The 15,030-nt window shown below is 27.7% G+C and overlaps 1 protein-coding gene across 1 annotated transcript; it reads left to right on the forward strand.

The window, feature by feature from the left end:
- Nucleotides 1-13,316: 13,316 nt before the first annotated feature.
- On the forward strand, nt 13,317-14,482 carry ACET3X_002543 (uncharacterized protein; the record flags this gene model as incomplete). Its single annotated transcript, XM_069449297.1, has 4 exons — nt 13,317-13,418; nt 13,474-13,669; nt 13,725-13,977; nt 14,030-14,482. The coding sequence occupies 3 exons, from the start codon at nt 13,317-13,319 to the stop codon at nt 13,802-13,804; spliced, it is 378 nt and encodes a 125-aa protein (XP_069309090.1). The 3' UTR covers nt 13,805-13,977; nt 14,030-14,482.
- Between the last annotated feature and the right edge of the window lie 548 nt (nt 14,483-15,030).

Raw genomic sequence — 15,030 nt, forward strand, 5'->3', positions numbered from 1 at the left:
AACTACCTAATAAAGAGTAATATATTATAATATTAAACTAAGAGCTAGTATTAGCTAAGTAAGATATTCTTAATATAGCTTAATAGGCTCTTATTAGCGTCTAAGACTTAGTATATAACCTTATTAACTAACTAGAAAATAAAACTCTATATTAGTAGTATATAATACTAAATATTTAGTTTTATAATAGTTCTTAGGCCCTTAAGCTCTTCTATAATTATATACTTAAGGTAATAGTAATATATAAAAAACTTCTAGGCCTAATAGATAAGTATAGAGGATATAAAGCCTTTATACAGTATTACCCTCTTATTAAGGAAATAACTAGTATAAAAGATAAACGTAAGACTAAAATAATTAGCGTAATTAAGACTATTAAGAAACTAGAACTAAGATTAGTTAAGAACTACCTCTATAAGTAGAAGTCCTATATAATAGGTACCTTCTAGATAATAGCTAATATAACTTTTATACTAAAATATATAAGGCTCTTTAACGCTATACTTTTCCTTAACTAAATTATAGTAGTTAGACTCTATATAAAGAATTACGCTAATAATTAATTTATTAATAAATAGGACTAAGTAATATTAAAATCTAAACTAAAGTCTATATACTAGTTTATAGTAGATAATACCTTTAATATAAACTAATATAAAGTATTACTAGATACTAATATTAAAGAGTTAAGATAAATATTTAAAGCCTATTAAATAAAGGAGGATAACTTTATCTATAATATAAAGAAGCTTAGGCCTAACGTATAATTAGAAACCTAACTACTATTTTAGATAACGCTACTCCCTTACTATATATAGATAGTAGTACCTAGTTTAAGCTTAGGGTTTACTACCTATATCTAGTAATAAGAGAAGAACTTAAAGAATAAAGGACTTAAGATATATCTAAAGTACTATTTATTTATCCCTATTAATAATAAGGTTAGTTAAGTAGAAGAAGGTATTACTAATCTAGCCTTTATAATTTAATCAGAAACTTACTCCCTTAGAGAAGTAATAAATAAAGCTAGGACCTTAGGAGTTAACGTACCTTTAGAAGTACGTAAGATAGTAGAACTAGAAGCTAGTAAGAAAGTAGTAGTAAAGAGGACTACTATAATTAACGCTATAGCTAAGAAAAATATCTTAATAGCTAATATTCTATTACTACCTATTCCTAAGAGGAGTTTAAGAGTACTAAAGCTAACTTCTACTTACTAATAGAGTATAAATACTATTAATTCTATTCTAGAAGATAATAAGTATTAAGAGGAGGACTTAGATACTTATAAATAGTTAACTTAAATCCTAGTAGACTTATATAAGTATATAGATATAGGGTCTATCCTACTAGTACTATTAAAGAAAGTATATAAGAAGAAAGTATCCCTTAAAGACTTAGAATAGTACGTAGTTATTAAGGAATAGTACTATAAGATTTGTTAGGATAGTAATAAGGTTAAGAATAATAATAGGTTATACTTTATCTATAAGCGCGCTACTACTATAGTAATAGGACTATTTAAATAAGCTATATTTAGTATAATACTTAATAATACGCTTTACTAGCTTTATTACCTATATAGCTAATAGGATATTATCTAGAGTAATCTAGTTACTTTAATACTCTTTATTAGTTATTACTATAAGAATTAATAGGAGGATAATATACTTAGCTATTATTACTACCTAAATAAACGTAACTTTACTAGCTTTAACTAGGATAAGATTATTAAAGACTAAGGAATAGTGTCCTTTTATATAAAGTTTACTAATAAAGGTAATATTATTACTAATTAGCTTAACTACCTATTTAGAGATAAGGAAATAGTAGAGATTATTAACTAAAGTTTTTATATATATTAATATTACCTATACTATATTAGAGGAAAAGAGAACTTAGGATAGCTTTATAATATATACTACTCTTTAATTTAGTAAGTTATACGCACTAACTTAGGATACTAGTTTAGTTATACTATACTTAGGAAGGAATATATATTAATTTTTTACCCTTACTATACTAAGTATATAATAGAAGGGGATAAGACTACTTTCTACTATATAGATCTTAATTTAGAATAGGCTAGCTAGGATAGTACTAGGTAAGATATAATCTAAGGATTAGTTTCTTTTAATAATAAAGATAATTAAAACTATACTAAGATTCTAACTAGTTTTTATAAGATAGTTCTAGACTATATTAACTAGTGTACTATAGTTAGTATTTATTCTTCTACTAGCTATATTAAAGGTTAAGTTAATAGTAAAGACTAGCCTATAGTAATCTTATCCTAATACCTAAATATTAAATAGATAAAGGTTATATATAAGAAAGGAGATACTTATATTACTTTACTAATATTACTATATAGATTAATAGGACTAGTAATAAAAGTATAATATACTATCTTTCTATAGTTTATTATAGTTTATAAGGGTATTATAAAGGTACTAGCTATAAGTACTTATAAGGAAATCTATAATATATATTAATTAGCTTTAGCCTTTATAGACTTTTTTTTTATTATTATAGCACGTTTAGAGACTTTTTTAAGATAAAGCGCTAACTAAGTAACTATTAGCTTATACCTATATTTAGTATAGCTAGTATATATATAGTATATTATAAACGCTAGATACTAAAGATATATAATAGTATTATACGCCTACTAGAGATAAGACGTAACCTTCTAATATATATACTATCCTCTACTAGCCTTTACTATTTCTACTTTTTATAACTACTACTACTACCTCTACTACCCTTTCCTTATAATATTTATATTACTATTAACTATAACCTCCTTTTACTATCTTTATATTTATAGTTATAGCCTTATTTAAACGTAGCTATTTATAATTCTATTACTACTAGATAATTAACTTTAGCTAAAAGAATACTAGTAGTATAGTTATCTATACCTTATTTTACTCTCCCTATAGTATACGTTTAAACTCCCTCTCTATAATACCTAGATCCTTCTCCTTAACTACCTTATTAATATCTAGGATTTATTAGTATAGCTACTCTTTAGTCTCTTTACTAACGCCTAAGGCTACTATAGCTAAGTAGCTATACTTAATAAGCTTAATAAGGTAATATATATTAGTATATATAATAAATATTAACTTAAACCTTTTCTTCCTTAAGATTATTATTATAGTCTCCTCTACCCTCTCCTCTATTATAATATAGCTAACCCTAGTCTCTCTTATAAGGTACTTATTAGGTTTAGTATAGTAAAAGTACTAAAGGACCTTAGGTTTACGCTCCTCTAACTCCTAAAAGACTTTTAGGGGTAGTTTACTAATATATAGTATACTTAGATCTTTTATATTATTAAATAGTATAAGTAAGACCTCCCCTACTAAGGTATAATTATTCTTATAGTATAATATATTAATAATTACAATAGTATTTATATATAAGGTAGTTATATATAGTATAATATAATTATATATAGTATTAAAGGTAAGCTTATAAGTTAGTATTAGTATAAAGGTTAGAAGTAGCTAGGTTTTTATATAACCTTTCTTAGTTATAGTAAATATACTATGTCCTCTCTCCCCTTTATAATATATTATAATTATATTACTAGCTAATAGCTAGTAATCCCTATTAGGCCTACTAAAGTTTAATTAGTATCTTTTTTTAATTACCTTTAGTAAATTTTTTTAACTTTAGTTTTTATATATAGATGTTAGAGCTTTACTAAAAAACGTTAATTAGTCCTATATTTAAACTACGTTATTACTTTATTTTATTTATTAACTTTTATAACTAATAAGTAGAGTAATAGCTCTTTTTAATTTTTTAAAGTTATATTTTAATAATACCCCTATACTTATAGAAAAGAAAAAATTATAGTATATATTAAAACTTAATAGCTCCTCCTTATACTCCTTCTAGATACCTAAATTAGTTTAGAGGTATTAGGTAGGCTTTCTTAGCTAACTTATATATTCTATTTAGTAATCTTATTTAAAAGGCGTTAATTAGATAACTCTTATAAGATAATAAGATAGTATAACTAGAATATATTAAGATTAATAATATAAGTAAAAAATAGTAGATTTAATATATAAAGGTTAAGTAATAGAAAGTTATTAAGATAGTTAAAGAACTTTAGGTTATTTAATAATAACTAAAGATATTTACTTTTATAGTAGTACCTAGAGAGAATATCCTTAATTAATCCTTCTTTACTAATAAGGGGAGGGCTCTAGCTTAAGATAAGGATTAGAATAAATAAGATAAGGATATTACTTAAGCTAATACTCTAGCTTAACTAGCTAATAAGATTACTTTAGAACTAGATAAGATAGGGTACTTTATAGAATTAGATAAGCTTACTATTAGATTACTAAGTAATTAGGATAAGAATATTTACTCTTATTTAGGTAGCCTATAAGTATCTAATATTACTATACCTCTTACCCCTACTATAGCCTTAAGTCGCATTAATTATTATAAGAAGTAAAGAATTAGGTACCTAGGTAATTAAATCTAGGTTATAGCTCTATAACCTAAATCCTATTAAAAATACTTACTATAATAATATAAGGTATTACCTAGTCTAAAAGATTTCTTTTATATTACTTTAGTTTCTTAGATTTTATAAGTTTAAACTAACTTTTATCTCTTTTTTATTCTTCTCTTTTATTTATTTTTATTTATTTAATTTTACTTAGTAAAGCTTATAAGTAGAAGAGTTATAAAGGGACTATAACTCTAGGAAGGGGAGGTTTATACTAGTATATAGAGTAAGTAAAAGGGCTTTCCTATAAGTACTCCCTCTACTCTATATTAAAGGGGTAGTATAAAAATAATTATTAATTATCTATTAGCTATCTATCTAATATTAAACCTTTATAGAACCTTTTATAAGTTTTTCTTTTAATAGTATAGAATATACTTACTACTCTTCTTATAATAATTAATTACTTCTATCTACTACTTACTTACGAGCGCCTTACTAGCTATATAAAGGATAAAACTTTAATACTAAGATATTAGTATCTTTATACACTTTAACACTTATATAGTAGTATAATATAAAGTAGAAGTACTTATAGTAGTAAGTAAAGATAGATAATAACTTTTTAAATATCTACTTTATTTCCTTAAATAATAGTTTAAGGACTAAACTTTTATTAAATAGAGACTATAGATTAGGGTTTAAGTATATAGCTAAAATATAGTACTTCTAGAACCTTATAGTATAGGTAATACTAAACGTAGAACTATTAGGACTAAGTTCTTTATCTAAGTTAAGAATACTATTATAATAGTAGAGGCTATAACTATAAGTACTACTATAGGCTTACTACTTATAGTAATCCTAAGAGTTAGTAACCTTAAACTTAAGAATAATAATATACTTCTTAAATAACTTAAACTACTAATAGAAGTAATAAGTAATAATATAAAGATTATCTTATATATAGTCTTATACTAAATAGGTTTACTTTATAAATATTACTATCTTCTACTCCTTATATTAGGGTATAAAGTATAATAAGTTATTTTAGTAGTAGTCTATAGTAGAGAGTATAATAAAGAGATATAGAGCCTTTAACTAGTAGACCTATATACTATTAGTATATATTAATAATAGTATTAGGTTAGTATTAGTTAGTATTAGTTACTTACTATTACTTCTAATTTATTTCCTTTAGTATTCTAGAAGGCTTTAGTCCTATAAACTATTACTAACTAGTAAATAATAAAGTTTATAAGGCGCTAGCCTCTATTATTATTATTAAAAGCTACTTAGATATCCTTTAATAATATTTAGTTACTATTAGTTTAATACTTTATAAAAAAGCTTATCTTATCCCTTAACTAGTAGTATATTAAAGTATTAAATATAGTATACTAGAAATATAGGTAGTAAGTAAACCTTCTATCTTAATAGTAAATTATAACCTTAATATATAAGGTATAGCTAATCTCCTATAGTTAAGGCTATATAAAGTCTACCTACCTAGTTAGGTATAAGGATAGGAAGGTAAGAGATAGATACTTTTCCCTAGTATTAAACTCTAATATTAGTGTACATTAGATAAATCCTATAGATAAAAATATATCCTAAGTATTAGACTATATTTACTCTTGTAGCGCTTTAAACTTACTAATATTAGCTATAATATTAGGAATTACTATAACCTTAGGTAGAAGATCCCTATCCTTATTAACCTTATCTTATATAGAGGCCCTATAGTTACTTATAAGACTAGAATTATACTCTTATATAAACCTTTCTATTATATTATATTAGTTACTTATTAGTAATATAGAAGAAGATTATATAGTTTAGTAAACTTAGGTAGTAGGATCTTAGATAAAAGTTATAAGCTAGTTATTAATATAATTATTAATAGGGAGAGTATTAAGTATAAACTTATTAATATAATTATTAATAGGGAGAGTATTAAGTATAAACTTATTAATAATAATATTAGAGTAACTAAAGTAGTTATCTTTTAGAAAGTATATCTACTATATAATAACTACTCTTTAGCCTTTATAGTCTTTCTTAAATTACTAATTAACTATATTAGGATTATCCTCTACTAAAGGTAGAGGTTTTAGAATAATAATATTAAGATAAGATAGAAGAAGAGGTAATTAACTAAAGACCTTTATAGTATTAACTATAAAGTTATATATATAGCTATAGTACTTATATTAAAGACCGCGATACTAGTAAACCTTTATAAAGATATAGATACGTATAAGAAGTATCTCTTTAATATAAGTTAGAGTAAGTAACTTAAGTAGTATAGGCCTAGGATTAATATTATTAAGTTAACTAAAAAGTAGTATAAACTTATCTATACTAGAGTAGTTTATATAATCTTCTAAATAGGCTAAATATTTATAGTTAAAAATATCTATCCTAAACTACGTATAGTTATAAGTATTATATATCTTAAGATAAATCTTTATAATCTTATAATAAAACTTAGTAACTAAGACCTTCTTAGAGTTTATTAGAGTATTAGTTTCTAAGAATACTAAGTCTTCTAAGTTTATAGGTAGTAGTATTTAAGGTATATTATATATAAGGTACTCTACTAATTTAAATTTAGTAAGACTAATACCCTAGCTAATACCTTTACTAATACTACTCTTATTATTATACTCTTATATTTCTAAATCTAGCTAAGATATAAAGATAGAAGTAATACTATAAGATAAGCTTATATTACTAAGTATAGACTTTATAAGTATAGATAGTATAAGTATATATCTTATACTACTTATACTAGCTACTATAGAGTTAACTAATAGTAAAGATATTATACTTCTAAATATACTATTAAGCTATAGTATTAAATTAGGATAAGATATAGATATAGTTATAGTAAATAAAAGTAAAGGAGGTATAGGTAGAGGCGTTTAGGTATAAATTAAAAATAATAAATGGTTTATGTAGATCTGTATAAGTAATATAATTCCTAGATTTACTATTAGGGGTAGGGATAAAATAGAAGTAAAGGCTAAGGTATATAATATAAGGCTCTAATACTTTAAAGTTATATATACATTATTATATTAGTATATATATATAGGTAGAAGGTAAGTAGTATAGTTTTACTTCTATTTCCTAGACTAAATCGCGTCTATTATAGCGCTTAGTATTAATTTTTATAACTAATAAGTAGAGGGATAACTACTTTTTATTTTTTTTAAAGTTATATTTTAATAATACCCCTATACTTATAGAAAAGAAAAAATTATAGTACTTAGTACTTTACGATACTTATAGTACTTAGGTAGTAGTATTATAGGAGGTATAATAGGTAAAAGAAGTATATAAATAGTTATAGTTTAGAGTAAGAAGGTAATATAGTAACTAGGCTAAAAAAGAAGTAAGTAAGTATTAGTTAGTATTAGCTTAGTATATAAGCTAAAAAAGATTAATTTTTAGTAGAATATTAGGATACTAATAAAGGAAATATATACTAGATAAAATAAAGGACCCTTATTTATAGTTTTAATTTTTAAATTATTTATATATTACTTTACTTATAAGCTTACTTTATAATAAGATAACTAGGTTAAACTCTTACTAATAGTATAATTAGTTTATAATAGTACTAGGTCTATAATAACTAAGTACTTACTATACTATATAAACTATAGATATAAGCTAGTTACTTATTAAGATCTAAAAGATATAGAAAGTATTATAGTAAGTATAAAAGATAAAGCTTACTTAATATAAGAACTATATAATAAATTAAATAAGAATATAGTTTATAGGAACTTTATAAAAGCTAAAGTAGCTAATAAGTAAAGGATTAAGGGACTAACCTTTAAGAAAGGAGATAAAGTTTTCTTATTTTAATAGAACTTAAAAACTAAGTAACTAAGTAAGAAATAAAATAACTTCTAAGTAGGACTACTTAAAGTTCTAGAAGAAATATATAATATAAATTATAAACTCTAACTTCTACTAAGTATATATATCTACTTTATCTTTTATAAGAAACTCTTAGAAAGAGTACCTCTAGATACTAAGCTAACTACTAATATAAAGCTTAAAGATAATAAGTATAAAGTTAAAGAAATTAAAGACTTATAGAAAATTAGTTATTAGTAAAAAAACTTAGTTAAGTAGCTAAGATTACTAGAGAGCTAGAATACTTAAGAACTAAAAGAAAATTTAATAAACTATAAGTTATAAGTATAGAAGTACTATTAAAGATACTTAGAGAAGGGAGGACTAAGTCCTTAAAGGAAGAAAAGAATTTAGAAAAAGGATTAAAAGAAGTATTATCTTATAACTAGCCTAAGTTAGTTAATAATCTAGGTAGTAATAGATTAGTTAGCTAAAAGTCTATACTAAGGGTAAAGTTCCCCTTAGCTTACTCTTTTATATAATCCTAAAGACTTAAAATAGTATAATCTTAATTAGTAAATACTTATTCTTATACTTTAGTCTCTACTACTTCTAGCTAAAGTTAAGTAACCTTAGCCTTAGCTTAAAGAAGTACTAAGTACTTTTTAGACTTTTTAGCCTTAACCTTCTCCTACTCTTCCTTAGTTATAAATAAGCTATACTTAGCTTTTACTAAAATATAGCCTATATACTACCTAGAGGTAGTATCTATAAAATAATAAAGATTCTTCTCCTTATACTACTTATAATAAAAAGTTTTCTTATTTCTTTATTAGTAGATATAGTTAGTATAAGCCTAGTACTATTAAGTTAAGTTCTAAGTATAGACATATTAAGAAGTCTAAACCTTAGTTATAGTTAGGAAAAGTAAAGAAAGGAGGAAAGAGAGGATATAATACTATAAAAGTAGCTATACCTCTACTACTACTACTAGACTAAGTATAAGATAATAATAATTTAGAGAATTAAAATAATACACCTAAGAGGGGGGGTAATATTATAAGGTAATAAGGAATTACTTCCCTTTTATATAGGTTATATAAAGGAAGACTATTAGGTAGATATAATAGATAAAAGTAGATCTAAGGTAGGGCCTAGATTACGTAAAAGGAATAGTATCCTACTAAGACCTAGCTTCTAGGAGGCTAGTAAGGAATAGGAGGCTATAGCCCTCTTAGGCCTCCCTCTTAGAAGGGAGGGTAAGGAGGATAGGACCTAAGGTAATAAGTATAAGAATATATTAGATCTTATTATTATACTTATTATAGTTAACTTAAATAGTTTATCTCTTATATAGATTATTAACTAGTTATTCTATTATTTATAGAATTAGTATTATTTATCTTTTAGTTATAATAATAACTCTTTTCTACCTAATTATTCTATATATTACTTTATAGATTACTACTTTAGTCTACCTTACCTTAGTATAGACTAAGCCTAGAGAAGTATAGCTAAACCCTATATAATACTATACTACTAATAACCTTACTCCTAAGAAGTATAAGGGCTACTTAGATAGTTACTACTAATAGTAGTATAGTAAACTTTATAAGGATTATCTAAGGAGTCCTTATTATTATAGAGTAAGTTAAAGTCTAAATAAACTTCTTTATAGTAGAAACTTATACTAATCTAATTATATTAGGTAATTTATTTCTAATAGATACTTAGGTAAAGATTAAGTATATAATTAATAGGCTAACGTACTATTATATCTTTAGTATTAATAGCTAATATAATACTAAGTTTATATATACTAAGAGTAATTAACTATCTAAACCTAACCTCTATACTAGACTTATCTTAAGAAAAGGAATAAGAGTATAAAAACTAGTACTCTACTCTATTAACTTACTAAAAGGCTAGAAAGTAAAGTAGTATTTAGTATAATAAGAGTAATAGAAGTAAAAATAGACTTAGAAGAAGAGCTAAAGGGTAGTTAGTTAAAGATAAAATTTATAGGTAAGTAGAAGAACTAGAAAAGTAAGTAAGAAAGGAAGAAGTAGTAATATTACCTTTTATAAGAGAATAGTAACTTTATAAATAAAGGTATTAATAGTAGTATTATTATAAAAGATAGAGAAGGACTCTATATTATTATAATAAATAGTTATAAATAGCTATTAGACTAAGTACTAGAAGAAGTATTATAATAAGTATATAAAGAAAATACTACTAAGGATATAGAGGATATATTTTAGTAATAAAGCCTTATAAAAGTAGATAAGGGTAAGTTAATACCTGTTAAGGTTATAATAGTAGGTCCTATTCCTCTTAGTTAGGCTAATACTATATTTAGGCTAAATAATATTTAGATTAATAGTATATATAAATAAAAGGGAGAAGACCTCCTAGAGGATAATATAGAGGAAATATATTATATATATAAGTTTATATATAGTATAAGTCTTAAAGGAAGTCTTAAAAGAAGTCTTAAAGCTTATAAGTTAGTATTAGTATAAAGGTTAGAAGTAGCTAGGCTTTTATAGAAATATATAAAATTCTAAGTAAGCTTAATTATAGTAAAGATACTATATCCTCCTCCCTTTATAATATATTATAATTATATTACTAGCTAATACTAGCGATCCCTATTAGGCCTACTAAGGTTTAATAGGTATCTTTTTAGTTACTTTTAGTAAATTTTTTTAACTTTAGTTTTCGCGTATAAACGTTAGAGCTTTACTACCCTAAAATACTAATTAGTCTAGGATTTAAATTATATTATTACTTTATTATTTTTTATTAACTTTTATAACTAATAAGTAGAAGGATAACTACTTTTTACTTTTTTAAAGTTTTATTTTAATAATACCCCTATACTTATAGAAAATAAAAAATTATACTATATCCTCTCTCCCCTTTATAATATATTATAATTATATTACTAGCTAATAGCTAGTAATCCCTATTATACCCTCCTAAGGTTTAATAGGTGTCTTTTTTTAGTTACCTTTAGTAAATTTTTTTTAACTTTAGTTTTTACGTATAGATATTAGAGCTTTACTACTATAAAACGCTAATTAGTCTAGCATTTAAATTACGTAACTACTTTATCTTTTTTATTAACTTTTATAACTAATAAGTAGAGGGATAGCTACTTTTTACTTTTTTAAAGTTTTATTTTAATAATACCCCCCTACTTATAGAAAATAAAAAACTATAGTACCTAAATTCTAATCCTAGAACCTATTTACTTAGGTAGGCTGTGCAAAGCTTAATAAGTAATAAATAGACTTCTATTTACTATAAACTAGATATATACCTATTATATAATACGCTATTTATATAAGGCGCCTATACGAATTTTATCAATATAGTAAGCTTATAATAGTTATTTTCTTACTAGCGGATCTAGGCGGCGTAGTAATTACTTAAGAAATTAAAAGTATTATTACCCTACTCCTATTATAAATCTTCCTATACTAGTCGTATATCTCTAGCGTTAATAATAGACCTATTATCCCCTTAAGCTACACCTCCCGCCTATATAGAGAGTATGTCTAATTCCTACTAGAAAATTAGAAATATAAAGTACAGCTCTATATTTATAATAAATAGTCCACTAAGTGTAGAAGATTATTAGACTTACGTAAAGTATATTAAAGACTTATTTTTAGAGCGTAGCGTTATAAGGCCTTAAGATAGTAAGGCTTAGAGAATTAAACTAACTATATTTAGGGCGCCCGCTATCCTATTTCTAGTATTAACTATTTTGTTAAGGTCTAATTAAGCTAAGCTTTTCCTAACATTAAATAGCTTATATCTAAATACTAGAAAGTTCTATACACTATAAAACTACTTTATAAAGAGGACGTTCTCTTTCTTCTTTTAAGCTAATATTCGCGCTCGTCTAGAGCTTCCGTCTATATAGAAATTAAGAGACTAGGTAAAGTCTAAATCTTTGATTTAGCTATAGTAGAGCCTTTAGTAGGTAACTCTAAAGTGTATTTATTATATACGTAAGCTAATTAAACGCAGTATATATCGTCTATCTAGGAGCACATAGCGTGTACACCTAGTATAATTACTACTAAGTTCTATAAGCAATCGTTAGGGGGTAGTCTAGCAGAGATTCTATACATTCTAGTCCTACTAACGCTATCTGCTGCGGAGATAGATTGTTCTATAACTATAAACTTTCTAGAAATGCTTATAGTAGCACCTACTGCGACCTTAGCCTCTACCGCTACTACGGATTGCCCGCCTGCATATACAGACACCCGGATAGGGAACCTTCCCGTTAATGATTAGGGCTTGTTGCCTGCTAAGCTATAACTGCCGGACTTCCGTGTGCATAGATATTATCACTGAGGTGTAGAGCGTGGCGGTGATGCTTTTGAGCTACTATTTGGGTTTCTAGAAGTTATCTAGCATATGTATAGTCTTCCCTCTTACGTAAGTCCTTGGTATGTAAACACTAAGGCTACTTCTAACAAGGCATAGTGCTACTACATAGGCTTCTATATCTAAAACAAATCCTACTAATCTGTACCCTACTACGAAGGAGGCGTCTAAGCCTTTAAGTATTATATACTACCTTTATAAACTTAAGTTTACATTACGGTCAAACGTAAAGGAGCGATACTTATGTATGATTGCTATCAAGACGAAGAGGTAAGCTTGTCTTAGCCTCTTAGAGCTTAACTTACTCTATAGGTAGGTATAGGCGGAAGCTTATGGCAATCACGAAGACTGTAGTGGTTGCTTAAACTTGTAAAGCCGGTTCACAAGACCCCCGTGGGCCTTAATCAGGTAGCTGCTTTAGATTTGAGACTCTGTGCGGTGGTACAACGCACCTTGGCAATAAGTCGATATTCAAAAAGCCATCACTGTAGAGGCAAAATAAGACTCTAAAATTCAAGATATATCTAAATCTAGATTCACTGTCACCATTACCATGCTAAAGGCGGTAGCGAGCTTGAGCTTGGGCCCCAACAACTGTAAATCTGTTGCTGCCTCCGCCTCAATCACTTTCCACACCAACACAGCCAACAACAAGGTAAGTAATAGCGAAAGCTAACTAAATGTACTTCGCTAACATGCTGCTCTTGTAGCTTCCGCAAGAAGGCTACAGCTACATTTTGTTGGTGAGCACGATGCCGGCCGCGCGCCCCAGGGCCTCATTCGAGCCTGTACCGCCCAGAGCGCGCGGCATGGTGCTCACCATCGAATTCCAGACAGCCGGTGGCGACCACGGCGTCACTACCAGCTCCCCAGTCTTCCAAGACTCTACGCCCGCTTGTAGATTCTGTAAGTGTTCTTAATAACTTGAGTGCTTGTCCTTAACTAACTTCTAAACTGTTAGTCCGAAGACTCGATCTTCGAGAAAGGCGTCAGCTCTGCCTTGACCTCTCCCGCAAAGCCACCCCAATGCCAATCTGCTGATGCGACCGCAAAAGCGAACGCCAGCAAGGACATTCCCCCTCTACAAGAAGTTCAGCAGGAAGGAAGATGCCGAGGGCGAAGGCGACGATGAGGACGCATGGAAGATGTCATTCACCAGTCTCCTAAGCCGCTGCTTTGCCATCCCAACACTCAGCTTCTGGATCCACCGATCGGTACGCTTTATGTTTGATTCGCTCTGACTTTGGCTAATTGATCTATATGTAGTTATCAACATCATATACGTCCCTTTGACTCATGCGAAGCCGAACCGTGGTTGCTATCATGGCCTTCCATGGTACTGCGATGACCTATAAGCGAGCCACACACAACTTCCGATTACCACCGTCACCATCGTACAATATACATCTCGTCGTTCACAGGAGTTATCAACATATCGCTAGTCCACTTGGTCAAATAAGGGTCTGGCATTGTGTTGCAGTTTAATGCAAAGGTCTAGAGTTTTTGGAATGTTTCAAGACCTGGTCAGACGACGTGTTTGGGAAATACACCTGCATTGAGTTCAATATACTGGGTTACTCAACCGCGTTGTTGCACTGCGTAAGCATCAACACTACTCCACCATAATTAAGACCTGGTCAGACAAGATATTCTTACCTAACCTGATTCACATTTATGGTGCACCGCGTGGCTAATTTTCTGCTACATTCTACCTCTGCAAAGTCCTCGCTATTACGATAGTTGTAATGTTGTAAATGACGATGTACTAATGCTACACCCGATTATGAAGCTTGCACCTGATGTCTAACTGGGCAATTGTAGAACTGTTTACTATATCCGTGTTTTAGTTACCGTCGCGCGACGCAGAAACCGGCTGCATACTCCTGTTTTAGATACCACTACCGGACCCAGGATTCTAGAGAGGTGTTGTGAGAGGGAAGAGAGAACTATAAAGTGACTGTTTAAGCTACACGTATTAGCATTGTGATTAACATGTGCTGCATCGTCTTTATCCGATATTCGCCGAAAAGTACAAGGCAGCAAAGTTATCTGCCGCCTTACTCGTAGGTGCCGCCCTAATGGTTTTGTTAGCTATCTAACTATGGGAAGTATATCAGATCCGCATACACTACAGCGACCCGAACTACAGGATTCGTGGTTGAAAAGGCTGCAAGAGGTTCTCCAGCGAGTCGTAGTATATGGTAAGTTGGGACACTATTAGAGTATAGCATATAACTAACGTAAACTTAGAAGTTAAGATTCGGAAA

Source organism: Alternaria dauci, chromosome 2 (genome assembly GCF_042100115.1).
Source record: "Alternaria dauci strain A2016 chromosome 2, whole genome shotgun sequence".
In the NCBI taxonomy this organism is placed as follows: Eukaryota; Fungi; Ascomycota; class Dothideomycetes; order Pleosporales; family Pleosporaceae; genus Alternaria; species Alternaria dauci.